Source organism: Drosophila mojavensis, unplaced genomic scaffold (assembly GCF_018153725.1).
Source record: "Drosophila mojavensis isolate 15081-1352.22 unplaced genomic scaffold, ASM1815372v1 contig_136, whole genome shotgun sequence".
NCBI lineage: Eukaryota > Metazoa > Arthropoda > Insecta > Diptera > Drosophilidae > Drosophila > Drosophila mojavensis.
In genome coordinates, this window is record NW_025318667.1 from 14218556 (window position 1) to 14236153 (window position 17598).

Sequence of the window (17598 nt, forward strand, 5' to 3'; positions counted from 1 at the left end):
ATATGGGTATACCATATAGGAAATGACTGCACTGAGTTGGAGTATTACGAATGGAAGAAATAAACTGCAGGTTCCTATAACTACAGAGTATACATTATGAAAGCAATATATACAAAATAGGAAATGACTGCACAGCAATTCAGAAAATAGAACCAATGAGAAACAATCCGAAAAGAGAGTTAGAGTACTACGAAAGAACTACAACTCCCTCCAACTACAGAGTATATATGAAAGCAGAATACCCTAGCAGAGTTGAAATATTACAAACGGCGAGACAGAGAAGTGATTCGAAATTTGGTCATTGCACTCGCTATGGGTGAACGGTTTGCGCTGGGTCAGCAGTCTGTGCAATTGCCAAGACCTCGGACTTGACCGCTCGAGGGCCATTCAGTTGGCCTGAGTTGGAAGCGAAAGATGACGGCTGTGAATACGTTTGTCACCATGTGGCGGTTCCTGCTGACGCTGGGCCCCTCGGCCTTGGTGATCCTGATGCTGAACAAGGGCATCAAGGACTACCGGCCGGACATTGTGGACGATCAGCAGCGGGTCCGCTCCATACGCATTGAGCAGCTGCGGCCCAGCTACGATTTTGTGATTGTGGGCGGCGGATCGGCGGGCTGTGTGCTGGCGGCGCGTCTCTCCGAGAATCCGGCGTGGAGCGTGCTGCTGCTGGAGGCCGGCGGCGATGAGCCGCTGCTAATGGATCTGCCGCAAATGTATCCGGTCTTTCAGCGCAGTCCGTGGGACTGGAAGTATCTGACGGAGCAATCGGATCGCTACTGCCTGGCCATGGAGGACCAGCAGTGCTTCTGGCCGCGCGGCAAGGTGCTCGGCGGCAGCAGCTCCATCAATGCAATGATGTACGTGAGGGGCAATCGACGCGACTACGACCACTGGGCCGGACAGCTCGGCAATCCGGGCTGGGAGTACAACAATGTCCTGCACTACTTCCGCAAGGCGGAGGACATGCGTGTGCCCGGCTACGAGCACAGCCCGTACCATGGCCACGGTGGACCCATCACCGTGGAGCGCTACAGATCCCCCTCGCCGCTGCTGGACGTGTTCATGGAGGCCGCCGCCGAGCTCGGCCTCACTCATCCCGACGGCGACCTCAACGGTCACACCCAAATGGGCTTCGCCCCGCCCCACGGCACACTCCGGGACGGACTGCGATGCAGCGCCAATAAGGGCTACATGCGCCGCAGCTGGCAGCGCCCCAATCTGGACATTGTGCTGAAGGCCTTCGTGGAGCGGCTGCACATTGAGCCGGGCAGCAAGCGCGTGCTGGGCGTTAGCTTCGAGCATGGACTGGTCCGGCATCAGGTGCTGGCCGGCAAGGAGGTTATTCTGGCGGCCGGCTCCTTGGCCAGTCCCCAGCTGCTGATGGTGAGCGGCGTGGGGCCCGCCGAGCAGCTGCAGCCGCTGGGCATACCGCTGGTGCAACATCTGCCGGGAGTCGGAGCCAATCTGCAGGATCACATCTCCACCTCGGGCGCCATCTACACCTTCGAGAGCCTTCAGCCGGACAGCCACATGTCCTTTATCGTGCCCGAGCTGCTCAACAAGGACTCCGTGCGGGACTTTATTCACGGCCACAAGGGCTTCTTCTATGCGATGCCCGTCAGCGAGGTGATGGGCTTTGTCAGCACCCGCTTCCAGGTGGAGCAGGATGCCGACTGGCCCGACGTCCAGCTCTTCATGGGCAGCTACGGCTATGGCGCCGACGGCGGCATGATTGGCCGGCGCGGCGCCGCGATCACCCTGGACAACTATGCGAACACCTTTGAGCCGATCATCTATCAGGACTCCTTTGTGATTGCCCCGCTGGTGATGCGTCCACGCTCGCGCGGCTATCTTCAGCTACGCTCGCCCGATGCCCGTGTGCATCCGCTCATTCACGCCAACTACTACGACGATCCACTGGACATGGCCATCATGGTCGAGGGCCTCAAGGTGGCGCATCGCCTCACCCAGACGCCGGCCATGCGCCGGCTGAACGCCACGCTGAATATCTACGAGTGGCGCAACTGCCCGGAGGTGGAGTACCTCAGCGACGCATTCTGGGAGTGCCTCGCCCGCTACTATTCGCAGACAATCTACCATCCCGTCGGCACCTGCAAAATGGCGCCCGCCGCGGATCCCATGGGCGTGGTCGATCCGCGCCTGCGCGTCCGTGGCCTGCGCGGCCTGCGGGTCATCGATGCGAGCATCATGCCCACAATTCCCACCGGCAACACCAACGCGCCCACGCTGATGATCGCGGAGCGGGGCGCCGACATGATCAAGGAGGACTGGCACCATTATCCACACGGCGGTTGGCTATAGCGATCTACAGATCGCCACCTGTTCGACTTCTCTCTGCATAGACTAAGCTAAGCATTTTCTTATATGACTTTAATAAAACTGAATAGAGACTTGGAAGGAGCCTCAAAGCGGATTCTCTTGGCAATGAAATCGTGTTCTTGATGCGACTAATCCAACATAGGGAATAACCCATGCAATATATGTATGGGATGGGATCTTTCTACCTCTCCTTTGATACCGATCCAGAAATATCTCGTAACTGATAAACAAAAAAAAAAAAAAAAAAATGTAAAAAAAATAAAAAATATAGAGAATTTCTGGATTTCTTAAGCTAACCTTCTGGCGTGACAAAAATCATGAACGCCTTGAAAATTATTATAAAAACTATATAAAAATAGAAACGAATCGAAATGAATTTTGGCTTGCAAGCGAAGGTTAAAAGCTTATTTCTAACAGTGCCACATGCGGGTCAACACTAACTGTATTCAAGCACCGACTCAGCCGGGGGTCAATGGCTAGGGGTCAGCCGAGGCCGAGAGCTGCAGCCTTGTGCCATTCGTATTGGCCAATCGCAGTTGGCCAGCTGCAGATGTTGACGTGCCAGCAAATATTGCCAAAAATAACCGAAACAACGACAAGATTTCTGCTTCTTCTTCGCTAATCCCATTGTATATATATATATATATATATATATATATATGCATATGTGTATATAGGAGAAAATTTAGCTCAAAAACTTTGTGATCGGGAAACCTGATTTGTAGCATAGTTTTGGTTATTTGTGGGTTAACTGTAATTGGCCGCGCATAGGGCGAGGCGCGGGGGCGTTCCCACTGAAATATCGATCAAAACTATTTGTGCATAATTGAGTTTGAAATGTGAGACAGCAACAGTTGCTGCGGCAGCCGCAATCGTTGCTCTGATTGCGGTTGTGGTTGTAGCTGCTAATTGTTGTTGCTACGATTGTTGCTACGTTTGTTACTGTTGCTTTTTTTTTGTTGCTAGAATGTTGCTGTGTTGCCTTTGCAGTTGTTGCCAACTTTGTTGCTGTTCTTGGTACGATTGCAACGATGACTGCTACAATTGTTGCAGCTATCTTCTGTTATTGCTGCGATTGTTGCTGTTGCTACTTGCTGTTAATGTTGCGGGTAGATTGCTGTTACGATTGGTGCTACGATTGTTGCTGTTGTTGCTACAATTGTTGCAATTGTCGATTGTTGGTTCCGATATTGCTACGATTGTTGCTGTTTCTAATGTCGTTGCTAGATTTTTGCTACGATTGTTGCTGTTGCAAATTGTTGTTGCTACAATTGTTGCTGATGCGATAATTGTTACTGTTGTCAATTGTTGGTGCTGCGATTGTTGCAACGATTCTAGTTTTTGCTACGATTGTTGCTATTGTTGGCACGATTGTTGCTCTTGGCAATTGGCGTTGCTGCAGTTGCTACGACTGTTGTTGTTAGTGGGGTTGCTACGTTTGTTACTGTTACTAGAATGTTGCTGTTGCCCATTGTGGTTGTTATTGTTGCTGTTGCCAATTGTTGTTGCTGCTGTTGCTGTGATTGTTGCTACGATTGCTCCTAAAATTGATTTTGCCAATTGTTGCTGTTGCTGTTGCTACGGCTGCTGTTGCAGCTGTTCTTGTTGTTGCTATTGCTGCTGCAACTTCTATGTGTTCTCGCTGTGTATGTTCTGCCTATAATGTGGCATCTGCAATTGTTGCTGCCAGTTATGATTTGCAGTGTTGCTGTTGTGTGTTGGCGTTGCAATTTTTGAAGCTCTGCTGGTTGTCTAGTTGCTGTTGCACTTGCAGCAACTGCTGTTGGCATTTCCCAGCTAATTCTGGCGGCATTGACAGCAGGCGCCAGCAATTGTTGCTGCTGCTGTTGTAGCTGTTGCTGTTTTGGCGCATTTGTCGTATTTTATGAGCGGGCGCTGAACCAAATGGCAAACGCGACAAGTTATACCAGTTTGACACACACACACACACACACACACACATATATATACACGAGTATAGCGCTCGCTGCGCTGAAGTTTTCAAAAAGGTTTCCGAGATTTTCTTACGGGTCAGTTCACGACATCCGCTGCTAACAAAATGACGCGAAGCAAGCAGCTCCAGAACCAGCAGCAGCACCACCAACACCACCAGCACCACCAGCTGCAGTTGCTGCTGCTGCTGTGCGGCCTGCTGCTGGTGCTGCCCGCCATTGCGGCCCTGCCGCAGCAACAGTTGCTGCTGGATACCTCAGCCTCGGAGCAGGCGACAACAGCCACAGCGCCCGCGCTCAGCGATCCTTCGGGTGAGTTACGCCTACCGCCCCCCTCCCATGGAGCAGAGGCAACTGGACATATTCCAGTTATATCTTCGGATTCCCTTGCAGATCTCAGCGCTGGCCTCAACCTCCTGCCCGTGAGCAATTGGATTGCTGCGGCCGCCAATGTGGAGCCGCCCGCACCCGTTCAATTCATCCGCATCGCCATGAACAGTGGACTGTGAGCCGCCGACAGAGGGCGCCAGCTCACCATCAAATACTCAATTTGTGTTTACATTTAATTCAACATCCTTTTCTTGTTACTTATATATACATACATATGTGTATATATACATATTTATAAATTTCATTTTTTTTAATACCCTGTAATTAGGTATAGGCTGTAGAAAGGGTGCAATAAAAGTGTGCATAGGGAGCAGAAAACTTGTTTTGAATTCAGCAGGGCTCTGAGTCTTCTAGTTCACTTTATCTGTTATTCCAGACGTTAATAGGCTCACTATCACCCAGCTAGTATACGTTTGCTTTTATGGGTCTACAAACATTGGGGTGTATTCGAGGTATACAAAAAGAAAACCACACAAAAAACTATTTGGTAACCAGCTAGACGGGCAAAGATAGACCCAAAAAACGTGGCATGCAGGATATAAAAAGAGCTTATCTAAGCAGACAATAGTTAAGATAAACTGAAAATGAATTACCTAGAAGATACCCTACATTATAATTTAATGAAGAATATACCCATTGCTATATATAGATATATATTTCATAGTTTCGTATTATATACAAGAGTCTAGACGAGAAGAGTTTGCATTAAAATTCAGATAGCCTTTCCATATCAAGAATAATACAGGGTATACAGCGCAAACAGAAAATCATCTGATAATAATGCTTAATCTTGCAGATTAGCTCATATTTGAGTGACTTTCCGATTCTTTGGTTACCTTACCCCATCGACAGAGGGCATCTACACGCACGTGATACCCTGGCATATGCGCATATGCGCAATGCTGACGCGCTGCACAAAAATGCGGTTGTGGCAGGCGCCGTTTATAGCAATTATCAGACACAAACATTAATCGGCCAGCGAGTTAATGAAAAACTTGCCTTTTGTCATTGCCGTGGATGTTGGCCGTTTAGAGAGCGCCTGTCCTTGATCGACATTGGCCGGCTCCGACGGGGGTCTGGGTGACAGCTGCTGGCGAGCGGGCACCAATTAGATCCGAGCGATTAAGCGTGCTTAGTTCAATTTACCGCTAGACGGTAAGCAGTGACACCTTATGCGAGGAATATAAATCGAGCAGATTAAGCAGCGCACGTGACAGGTGTCTGACACGTCTGTGCAGGTCAGAAGTAGTGTTAGGGTTAGGCTCTGCTTAGGGTTGTCGAATATTTTTGAAATATCGTATCGATTATATTTTATGTTTTGAAAAAATATCAATATGATATTTGATATGCAACTTTAAAAATATCAATATATCAATATTTTTCGATTAAAAAAATATTTTTTTTCTACAATAAATTTATAAACCGTCCCAAAAAACCAGAAAAATATGAATGAGCATTTTGTATTTAAATGAGCAAGCTTAACTCCAGTATTCGGCACTCAAAAGCATCATAACATTTGCTTTTCATATGCGACGGCATATTTAATGTGTTAGCACTTGTTTTCATTACTTTAAGGCACAAATTACATTTGGCTGTTCCATTATTAAAGTCAGAATGACCATATTGCATTTTTGTAGATTCACAATTGGTTCAAATATATCAAAAATATCGAACAAATATTCGATATTTGGTCAAACATAATTCCGCTAGAAATATATTTTTTGTTGAAAAATATATAGATATATTGATATTTTGATATATTTTCAACAACCCTAATTCTGCTTTAGATCAGTTCGTTATTCAATATTCAATTCAATCAATTATTCAATTATGTTGATGATAATCATCCATATAACATATATATATCATTATATTTAGCTTCTCATGAATGTAACTGGAAATCTTTTTTTTATGCCTGTTTGCTTTGATTTAAATGTAATCTTTGTTTCTACAATGTAATGATTAATGATTTATTTATAGATCATAAGAAGCACTTTACAAGCACAAAAGACCTTTAGCATTATGTATATATAAACTTACGCACGTGCACGATGAATACAATTACGTAAACGGGTTCATTCAAAGTTTAAGCTCATTATAAGCCTGTTTCCATTTAGCTCCATTTAGGCTGACTTGTTAATAAATATGAAAGATATTGAAAGTGTATATTTAAGTTATTTCAATATCGATATGCCGATTTTCAAGAAATTATTTCCAAGGGGCCCAAGCAAAAGCTTGTAAGAGACTAAGACAATAAATGTTATTTCTTCAAGTCTAACAAACTTTAGTTAGGCTTTCCATAATACTGAAACTCAAGAGACGTGAGTGTTTTCATAAACAGATATACAAATTAAGATTCCAAATAGACTTAATGGCAGGAATGCATTTCTGATATGAGTACTCTCGCAATGAATCATTGAATAAGTCAATAAAGGTATTCAATATATATGTGACATAAATGACGTAAGTCTGCACTAAGGAATATACTACAATAGAATCCCGATAATTCGAATTGGCAAAAGGATCCGTTTTTTTTTCTTCGATTTACACAGGAATTCAAATTATCGATAATTGTTGAGAACGAATTTCTTTCAAGGGGATAGAATTTTTTCGATTTATCGCGATTTTTGATTTAGCGGGGTATGAATTATCAAGACTCGACTGTATATGATGCATATGACTCTAAAGTATTATAAATGTAATAGATATATTATACTATACGATACTTATGAAATATAATTCAAAAATATGATAAATACGAGTGCAAAAAAGCTAATAAATATTCCAATGTATATGTTTACATAAAACAAATCATATTTCTGATTCTTCTTCTTCTTTTCGAACTCTACACTATATATATGGCGCTATGCAAAGAAGAAATTGAATGGGTACTGCTTTTAGCCTGAAAATTATATATATTGTAAATAGGGCAAGTTGTAACCAACTAATGCTAAACATTCGTTTCCAACCATTCGATAAATATTCATGTTCAATAAGACTTAAAACAAAAACATAATCAATTATGAGTAGATCGTTCTTCACGACTTTTCCATGCTTGGAGAAAGATAATCTATCTAATCATACACCTTTACTACATCCATTAGCGGCAGATTATATTTTCTTATCTAGCGGTACGCAGTTGGCATTGATCAGCAGTCAGTCAATCAGATGATTGAGCTATTTTGCTGTAAGCGTAGCTGGGCGATTACTGATTCGGGGCACTGTCAAGTTGTCAGGCATGACGCAGTCTGTTAACGCGACTCAGTTGCTCGGCTGTCTTTTGTTTACAAAGCTCATTGCAATCACTGCCTAGACGTAACGAAGTCAGTCAGTCCGTCAACTTTGAGCTTATCGCACCTATAAAAGCTATTTACAAACGCCGCAGTCGCCTCAATTGAGTTAAAAGCAAAATGCTGGCAACATCTGATAACCAGAGCATCAGCTTTAGTCCTGGCGATGCGCAGTGCACACCGCCCGGCATTGGCCTCTGGACGGGAATGGTCCAATTGCTGATCCAGACACTGCTCACCGCCCAGTGCAATATCGCACCCACCACCCTTTGGCCGCCGGATTATGGCCAGGTGCTAGCAGAAAATCGAGGCTTCCCGGAGCCCTACGACTTCGTTGTCATTGGCGGCGGCACTGCGGGCTCCGTGATCGCCAGCCGGCTCAGTGAGAATCCCAATTGGCGTGTGCTCGTTCTAGAGGCGGGCGGTGATCCGCCCGTCGAGTCTGAGGTGAGTGCCAAAGTTGAAAACTTACTGGGAATAATATTTGCACTTGAAACTTGATGTCGGTTTAATATCGCTAATTTATTAAGATGCATATATTTCTAGTATATTTTTCTAGTATATAGATCGCAAATGTATCAATATTTGCATGCCATTTACCCAAGTATGCAAATTCACATTTCGATTGGATAGGCATGAGGTGGCATTTACTTTGCATACATTGAATGTATTTGTTATATTGACATTTTGATTGACATTTTCGTATTCACTCTAGAGTGTTTGTCATGTCTATATAAACATAATACTTGAGCTCATATATTTGTTCGTTTATTTCTAGATTTTAGTATCTAGGAAAATCTTCTGAAACAGACCAATTTCAGGAGTAATTTAAATATATACATCGAGCAGTTCTCAAGCTTTAAAGTTGTAGAAAAATACATTTTTGATATAGGTAAATTAAAACCTAAATTTTATTTATTAATTTTTTTTTCAATGTTAATATACATAAAAAATATAATATAATATAGAAATAATAGTATTACATATACATACATTATATTATATTAAGTACTATAGATCGTACTTTCATAATTTGTAGATTATAAAGCGACGTTAGCTAAATATTTAGGTAGTATTTGTGGGTAATCTTAACCTTGATAGCCCTTAACATTGAAATCAGCTATCAGCCCAACGATATAAGCATTCTTAAATATAACAAACTTTTATAGAAAACTCCAGTTTGATATATTTGCTTATCTTAATAACAAGCACATAAAATTATAATAGGTTATTCCACTTATCTAGAAATATATTCAAGTCATTTAATTGGTAGTTTTCCAATGCCTGAAAACAAGGACACTCTAGATAAGTTGAAAATTAATCAGATAAGAGATAGAAAAAAAACAAGTCCATATAATTAAATAGGGCTTGAGTAAATATTTTGATATGCAGCTGTAACTGATGGCCTGATTAAAAGTGAAATAAAGCAAAGGGCACTAAAGAAGACTTCCACAGTAGATCTACGACTTAGAATATAAAATGTATGCATGTGAGATCTACGATTAATGCTAGTTATGTATAAATTGATGTGCTCGACCACGGCTGCTCTATAACACGGCAATAAGATCCCATTCTAATTGCAAATCTATATACTTAAAGCGATATCTGAAATAGGTTAAGCAACACGCTCTGTGCCTCTTCCACTTTTCTCTACCTTCTTGTCTATCTAAACAGGTGCCTGGATTGTTCTTTGGGATGGAGTTCTCGGATTACATGTGGAACTACAAGACGGAGAACACCGGGACCGCATGCCAGGCGCAGCAGAATGGACAGTGCTATTGGCCTCGCGGTCGGATGCTCGGCGGAACGGGAGCGGCTAATGCAATGCTTTATTTGCGGGGCAATCGACGCGACTTTGACCAGTGGGCGAAGTTGGGAAACGAGGGCTGGAGCTATGACGAGGTGCTGCCGTACTTTGAGCGCTCCGTACGTCCGGTTGGCAATGCGACTCATCCCCAGGGCTACGTGACACTGAGTCCATTTGAGGTGCAGGATGAGGAAATACAGGACATGATACGCGACGGCGCCAAAGAGCTGGGCGTGCCCATCGTGCCCAAGTTTGCCGAAGGCAGCTTTGTGGGCTACAGCAACGTGCTGGGCACTGTGTGGCAAGGGCATCGCATGAGTCCCGCCAAGGGTCACTTGGCCAAGGTCGCAAAGCGCCCGAATCTGCATGTGGTAAAGCGGGCCCAGGTAACCCAGCTGCACTTCGATGGAGCCGGCGAGCGCCTTGAGGCCATCAGCTTTGTGCACGACGACCACACCTATCGCCTAGGTGTGCGCAAGGAGGCGATACTGTCAGCGGGTTCCATTGACTCGCCGGCGCTGCTCATGCGCTCGGGCATTGGGCCCCGTGAGCATCTGGAGCAACTGCAAGTGCCAGTGGTACGGGATCTGCCCGGCCTGGGAAGCAATCTGCAGGATCATGTGGTTGTGCCGCTCTTCTTCCAGCTGGACGCTGGTGTGGCCGAGGCAGCCACCAAGCAGGATATACTGGACAGCATCTATGAGTATCTGACGCAGCACTCCGGGACACTGGCCACCCATGGCACCGCCTCGTTGGTAGGCCTCATCAACTCGAACAGCAGTAGCGATGCTCGCTACCCGGACTTGGAGTTCCATCATCTGTTCTTTCAACGTGGCCGTCACGACTCCTTGGATATCTTCCTGAAAGGACTCTCACTGCAGACGCGCTACATAAAGCATTTGCAGAGCCAGCTAAAGGACTCCCATGTGCTCTGCGTCTTTGTGCTGCTCTCACACCCCAAGGCCGTGGGCAAATTACGACTGCAGAGCACCGACTACAAGAAGCCGCCGCAGCTGTTCAGCAACTATTTGGCAGAGTCCGTGGATGTGGAGACGCTGCTGCGCGGCATACGGTATCAGGAGTCATTGGTCAAGACGCAGTCGTACAGGCAGCATCACGCTCAGCTGGTGCACATCCCCATTGAGGAATGCGACGAGGCGTCCAGCGAGTACGGCAGCGATGCCTACTGGAAATGCTATGCCAAGTACTTCACCATCACCTGTTACCATCAGACGAGCACCGTCAAGATGGGACCCGCCTCCGACCCCGCCGCCTGTGTGAATCCACGCCTCCAGCTGCGAGGCATCTCCAATCTGCGCGTGGCCGATGCGAGCATCATGCCCGCCGTGGTCAGCGCCAACACGAATGCGGCCACGCTCATGATTGGAGAGCGGGCAGCGGACATCATTGCCGAGGATTGGGCGGAGCAGCCGCCCCGTAAACATGTGCACGAGGACATGTAGCCAGCATCTGGTCACCTGGGCAGCTGCTCACCTGCTCACCTGCTTCTGCAACTAACTTACTCAAGTCTATACTATATTTTAAATAAAATCTATAAATATTCCTATGGGAAACTATTGTGTTCAGTAATTCACGAGGGAGTGACGAGCAGCTCTGTCCATCTATTTAGCATTCAATTGAGTAAACGCATTATTTGCATCTCTCCCGTCAAAGCTCACATGCCCCTGAACTGAACGAAATCATTATTGCGCTATATATTTTGCTTTCTGATACCGCAACGCCATGGAAGTGATTGTATAAAAGAATGATTGGAGTATGAGCTCTTCGCATGGTTTAGGGGATCTCCCACACGAGCAATCTCGACTAGAGACTACTACTCTTCCTTGCTTCATTTTTGTTGTCCGTTTAATTTTATAAGGGTAAGAAGAAATTTTTTCCGATTACTTTTAGTGCAGTGTTGTTCAGATAGCAATATGGCCGCCAAGTAGTGTTGAGAAAAGCTCAAATAGTAAAAAGTAGGCGATGCTTCAATTTGTAGCTGGGAAGTCCAGCACAAATTGTAAATTCGTCATTCAGTTGTAGAGCTTGGCAGTGCTCGCATCTCAAATTAAATTCTCAGTTTTCCAAATTCCAAATTCAGAAAGAATATAAAAATCGGGACCTAATTCGACTGCCAGACATTTGTCCGTAAAAATGAGCTTTTAAAAAAACTTGTTTTATCTAAGAATTATTAATTTTTGGGTAGCAGTAACATCAAAGACGCTGAAAGTGTTCAAGTGACAAAATCCCGATTCTATTTTCGCTGGTAGTGCAAGTTTAAGGGTAAGTAGAAACTTTCCCAATAATTAATGCAGTGTTGTTCAGATAGCTATGTGGCCGCCAAGTAGTGTTGAGAAAAGCTAAAATAGTACAAATTCATTGAAGTAGGCGATGCTTCAATTTGAGGCTGGGCAGTCTAGCACAAATTGTAAATTCGTCATTCAGTTGTAGAGCTTGGCAGTGCTCACATCTAAAATAAAATTCTCAGTTTTTCCAAATTCCAAATTAAGAAACAAAATAAAAGCCGAAGCTTACAGCTGCCGGATTTTTGGCTACATTTGTCTAAAATAAAAAAGTAAATATATATAAAAAAAAGTGTTGCTAAAAACAAGCAACGGGTGAGGGTGCCTGTAGAGAACTAAACAAACTCTGAATTTTGTATTGTTGTTGGCTAACTGTAATAACATTTTATACGAAAGCTCGCTAATTTTCTTGTGCATTTCCCCTAAAGGGCCTTGAAGGGTAAGAACGATTTCATCGAAATACAAATTTCTTTAATAATTTATTAATTTATAAAACGTTCAGTTACTAGTTTTCTGATTTTTTCCAAGCATGGGTAAATTATCAAAGCAGTGTTGTTCAACAGGGTTGGACAGATATGACTGCTGACTAGTGTTGAGAAATCCTCAATACAGCATACAAATCATCACGTTTCTGAGACACACACTCATTTTACAAATTATCGAAGTAGGCGATGCTTCAATTTGTAGCTGGGCAGTCCAGCACAAATTGTGAAATCGTCATTCAGCTGTAGAGCTTCGCAGTGCTCGCATCTGAAATAAAATTCTCAGTTTTTCCAAATTCCAAATTCAGAAATATTATCAAAATCGGAGCTAAATTCAACTGCCGAACTTTTGGCTTAATTTTCTATAAAAATGTGTTCTTAATTTTTGCAAGTTTAAAGGATAAGGACAAATGTTGTCATTCTTTGGTAATTGATTGATTGATTGAATCATTCACCACATAACGCAGAATCTTCGTGCGAATTATTTCACAGTTTAACATTATCAAATTGGCTTCGCCTCTTACATGAATGCGGACTCTAATTACCTGATTTGTGTTTTCTATTCTTGCAGCTCGTTAAATAAAGAAAAATAATATAAATCCTCTGGAATTATGGACCATCGTTAACAAATAGATGTCAATTTGTTTTTGGAGCAAGGTCCGAGGATGTAGAGATCCTTGTGTTTGCTCATACACTTGAATCGCGAACTCTGAACGTTGGTATATCGGAATCGCTATATTATATTATTGAGGCATGGAGGCTGTCATTAATTTATTTTCATTTTATGCTTCCATATCCTACACCGACGTTGACAGTAAGTATTCCTCGGACAATACCAATTCCAACTACTACTTACTATGTTTGTTTCAGGGTCTGCTGTATATTCAACATGACACAAAATACCAAAATGAAGCATTTTTGAAGGTCCGAGGATATCATATCCTTGTGTTTGCCTCCGAGTAGTAGTAGTGGAGTAACAACGAAGAAAAACAAACAAAACAAGGTCCTTCTACTAGGAAACTTCCAAGCCGACTATCATTTGAACAAGACACAATTCTAAATTACAGACTAGTAGCTGCAGCCTATTTAGAAACACTGGTATAGATTGTTTTGTAAATTTATACATTCACATGTTCTTGTGTTTACAATTATGCATGCTGTCATATATCCATATTTATTAAATGCACGATAACCAATAGCCATGACATGTTTAAATCGATATTCAGCTGAAGAGCTTCACATTGTTTGCATATATATATATATATATATATATATATATATATATATATATATATATATATATATATATGTAAGCAATCTCAGTTTTCTAAATTCCAAATCCGGAAATTAAATAAAAAATAGCTGGTTAAATGTAGCCATAGGAATGTATAAATGTTTTTATCCCCTGAACCCATTTCGAAAATGGGAAATCAGTCAAGTATTGAAGTATGTGACAGTCAGAAGGGAGAAGTGGTAGACCCCAGAAAGTATGTATTTTCTTGATCAGCGCGACATGCTGAGTCTATATAGTCATGTCCGTCAGCCCGTCCGTCTGTCCGCATGAACACTTCGGTGTTCTCAGAAGATATAAGAGCTAGAGATTTCTCGATAACCCATCCCAAAAACAAATAAGAAAGCTCTAACCGAGACTGCCCGACTACGAGGTCTCCTGAACCCATCGAGCAACTGATATTTCAATAATTGTTCGGACATGCACACACACAAAGACATGCGCCCGCACGCATAAACACGCATTGGCTGCAATGGTGGATTGCTATGGGAGCTTAAATGATTAAAAACTTTTTTTTGTGTATGGACTATCTTCATGAAACTTGTAGATCGGGATCATAAAATTAAAGTGCGTGCATGTGCCAAGCACAAGCCTCTAGTATTTGAAATACGCCTAGTTTTCGATAAGGTTTTTCATCGTTACCAAAATATCGGGAGTAGTTATCGATTTTTTGAGAAAAACTCGATATGCGCGTAATATACACGGACCTAGGACAAAAATCTCTAGCTTGTATATCTTCTGAGACATACATTTTATACATACGGACGGACGGACAGATAAACGGACAGGGCTAAATCGACTCAGCGTCGCCCTGATCAAGAATATATATCATTTGTGGGGCCTGCCACGCCTCCTTCTGCCTGTTACATACTTTTAATCGATATAATTCAGGGTATAAAAAACATGTATTTCAACTACTAAAGACTTATTATTCGCTTCACATTTCAGTGTAAGCATCCCGCTCTAAAGGTTTAATAAAGATAGCCCCAGAACATGAGGATATATTCAACATATAAGTTTGCATATTATAGCCCATATTGCGTCCCAAGCGCAGTCGCTGCTAACTGCGCAGTTGGATACATGCGTATATGTATGCGTGTATTTTGCATGAGTGTATAAAAGAATGATTGGAGTATCAACTCTTTGCATGGTTTAGGGGATCTCCCACTGGAGCAATCTCGACTAGAGACTACTACTCTTCCTTGCTTTATTTTTGTTGTCCGTTTAATTTTATAAGGGTAAGAAGAAATTTTTTCCAATAACTTTTAGTGCAGTGTTGTTCAGATAACAATATGGCCGCCAAGCAGTGTTGAGAAAAGCTTAAATAGTACAAATTCATTGAAGTAGGCGATGCTTCAATTTGAGGCTGGGCAGTCTAGCACGAATTGTAAATTCGTCATTCAGTTGTCCAGCTTGGCAGTGCTCACATCTAAAATAAAATTCTCAGTTTTTCCAAATTCCAAATTAAGAAACAAAATAAAAGCCGGACTTTTGGCTACATTTGTCCAAAATAAAAAAGTAAATATATATAAACAAGTGTTGCTAAAAACAAGCAATGGGTGAGGGTGCCTGTAGAGAACTAAACAAATTCTGAATTTTATATTGTTGTTGGGTAACAGTAATAACATTTTATACGACCAACGACGAAAGCTTGCTAATTTTCTTGTTGTGCATTTCGCCTTAAAGGCCTTCAAGGGTAAGAACGATTTCATCGAAATACAAATTTCTTTTTTCGTTTTTTGCGGAGTTCTTATCCAAGGCCTTTCACATATATAATTTATAAAACGTTCAGTGAGTTGTTTTTATTTTATTTTATTTTTTTCAAGTATGGGTAAATTATCAAAGCAGTGTTGTTCAACAGGGTTGGACAGATATGAGTGCTGACTAGTGTTGAGTAGTGTTGAGAAATTCTCAATACAGCATACAAATCATCACGTTTCTGACACACACACTCATTTTACAAATTATCGAAGTAGGCGATGCTTCAATTTGTAGCTGGGCAGTCCAGCACAAATTGTGAAATCGTCATTCAGGTGTAGAGCCTCGCAGTGCTCGCATCTGAAATAAAATTCTCAGTTTTTCCAAATTCCAAATTCAGAAATATTATCAAAATCGGAGCTAAATTCAACTGCCGAACTTTTGGCTTAATTTTCTATAAAAATGTGTTCTTAATTTTTGCAAGTTTAAAGGATAAGGACAAATGTTGTCATGGTTTGGTAATTGAATCATTCACCACATAACCCAGAATCTTCGTGCAAATTATTTCACAGTTTAACATTATCAAATTGGCTTCGCCTCTTACATGAATGCGGACTCTAATTACCTGATTTGTGTTTTCTATTCTTGCAGCTCGTTAGATAAAGAAGAATAACAGAAATTCGCTGGAATTATGGACCATCGTTAACAAATAGATGTCAATTTGTTTTTGGAGCAAGGTCCGAGGATGTAGAGATCCTTGTGTTTGCTCATACACTTGAATCGCGAACTCTGAACGTTGGTATATCGGAATCGCTATATTATATTAGGCATTGAGGCTGCCATTAATTTATTTTCATTTTATGCTTCGACCCTGACAGTAAGTATTCCTCTGACAATTCCAATTCCAACTAATTACTATACTTACTATGTCTGTTTCAGGGTCTGCTGTATATTCAACATGACACAAAATACCAAAATGAAGCATTTTTGAACGGGGTGCAAGGTCCGAGGATATCATATCCTTGTGTTTGCCTCCGAGTAGTAGTAGTGGAGTAACAACGAAGAAAAACAAACAAAACAAGGTCCTTCTACTAGGAAACCTCCAAGCCGACTAACATTTGAACAAGACACAATTCTAAATTACAGACTAGTAGCTGCAGCCTATTTAGAAACACTGGTATAGATTGTTTTGTAAATTTATACATTCACATGTTCTTGTGTTTACAATTATGCATGCTGTCATATATCCATATTTATTAAATGCACGATAACCAATAGCCATGACATGTTTAAATCGATATTCAGCTGAAGAGCTTCACATTGTTTGCATATATATATATATATATATATATATATATATATATATATATATATATATATATATATATATATATATATATGTAAGCAATCTCAGTTTTCTAAATTCCAAATCCAGAAATAAAATATAAAATAGCTGGTTAAATGTAGCCATAAGAATGTATAAATGTTTTTATCCCCTGAACCCATTTCGAGCATGGGAAATCAGTCAAGTATAGAAGTATGTGACAGTCAGAAGGGAGAAGTGGTAGACCCCAGAAAGTATGTATTTTCTTGATCAGCGCGACATGCTGAATCTATATAGACATGTCCGTTCACTCGTCCGTCTGTCCGCACGAAGTCCGAGATCTCAGAAGATATAAGAGCTAGGGACTTTTCGATAACCCATCCAGTTTCTCCCTTATCGACAATCGATAAATTGATTTCGTTTTTAAACGTAATTTGAATACTATTAGACCCAACGTCTTCAGATTCAATGGGTATTTGCATTTAAGATTTACCGATATAGGATACCACGCCCATTTCGCCAAAATTTGAAAAAAAAAAAAAAAAAAAACAAGTGAGAAAGCTCTACTCGAGACTGCTCGACTACGAAATCCCCTGAACCCTTCGAAAATTTGATATTTCAATAATACATCGCGTCCTTCTGCTTACACAATAAACACACACAGACGCACATAGGCAGCACGCATAGACAAGCATGGACTGCAGTGTGGACTTACAAT

The 17598-nt window shown here is 42.1% G+C and overlaps 4 protein-coding genes and 1 long non-coding RNA gene across 21 annotated transcripts in view; 4 read left to right on the forward strand and 1 right to left on the reverse strand.

Moving 5' to 3' along the window:
• Window positions 1-17598, reverse strand: part of LOC6583816 (flotillin-2) — a 127869-nt gene that overhangs the window by 16930 nt on the left and 93341 nt on the right. The window lies entirely within an intron of this gene.
• Window positions 4-2449, forward strand: LOC6583819 (glucose dehydrogenase [FAD, quinone]). Its single transcript, XM_002009448.4, has one exon. It carries the CDS (start codon window positions 415-417, stop codon window positions 2323-2325), a length of 1911 nt encoding a protein of 636 aa, XP_002009484.1. The 5' UTR covers window positions 4-414; the 3' UTR covers window positions 2326-2449.
• On the forward strand, window positions 4337-4993 carry LOC6583820. The gene is made up of 2 exons (XM_002009449.4): window positions 4337-4607; window positions 4689-4993. Exons 1-2 carry the CDS (start codon window positions 4403-4405, stop codon window positions 4802-4804), a joined length of 321 nt encoding a protein of 106 aa, XP_002009485.3. The 5' UTR covers window positions 4337-4402; the 3' UTR covers window positions 4805-4993.
• LOC6583821 (glucose dehydrogenase [FAD, quinone]) lies at window positions 8033-11356 on the forward strand. The gene is made up of 2 exons (XM_002009450.4): window positions 8033-8422; window positions 9650-11356. Exons 1-2 carry the CDS (start codon window positions 8096-8098, stop codon window positions 11243-11245), a joined length of 1923 nt encoding a protein of 640 aa, XP_002009486.1. The 5' UTR covers window positions 8033-8095; the 3' UTR covers window positions 11246-11356.
• On the forward strand, window positions 11807-16833 carry LOC26528470. 14 transcript variants are annotated; one of them, XR_006356872.1, is made up of 4 exons: window positions 12790-12993; window positions 13139-13381; window positions 13438-13491; window positions 16560-16833. It is a non-coding gene; the product is annotated as an uncharacterized LOC26528470 (long non-coding RNA). The 14 variants fall into 14 exon arrangements; XR_006356871.1 differs by lacking the exons at window positions 12790-12993; window positions 13438-13491 and adding an exon at window positions 11807-12065 and having other exon boundaries at window positions 16496-16833; XR_006356870.1 differs by lacking the exons at window positions 12790-12993; window positions 13139-13381; window positions 13438-13491 and adding exons at window positions 11807-12065; window positions 16208-16433 and having other exon boundaries at window positions 16496-16833.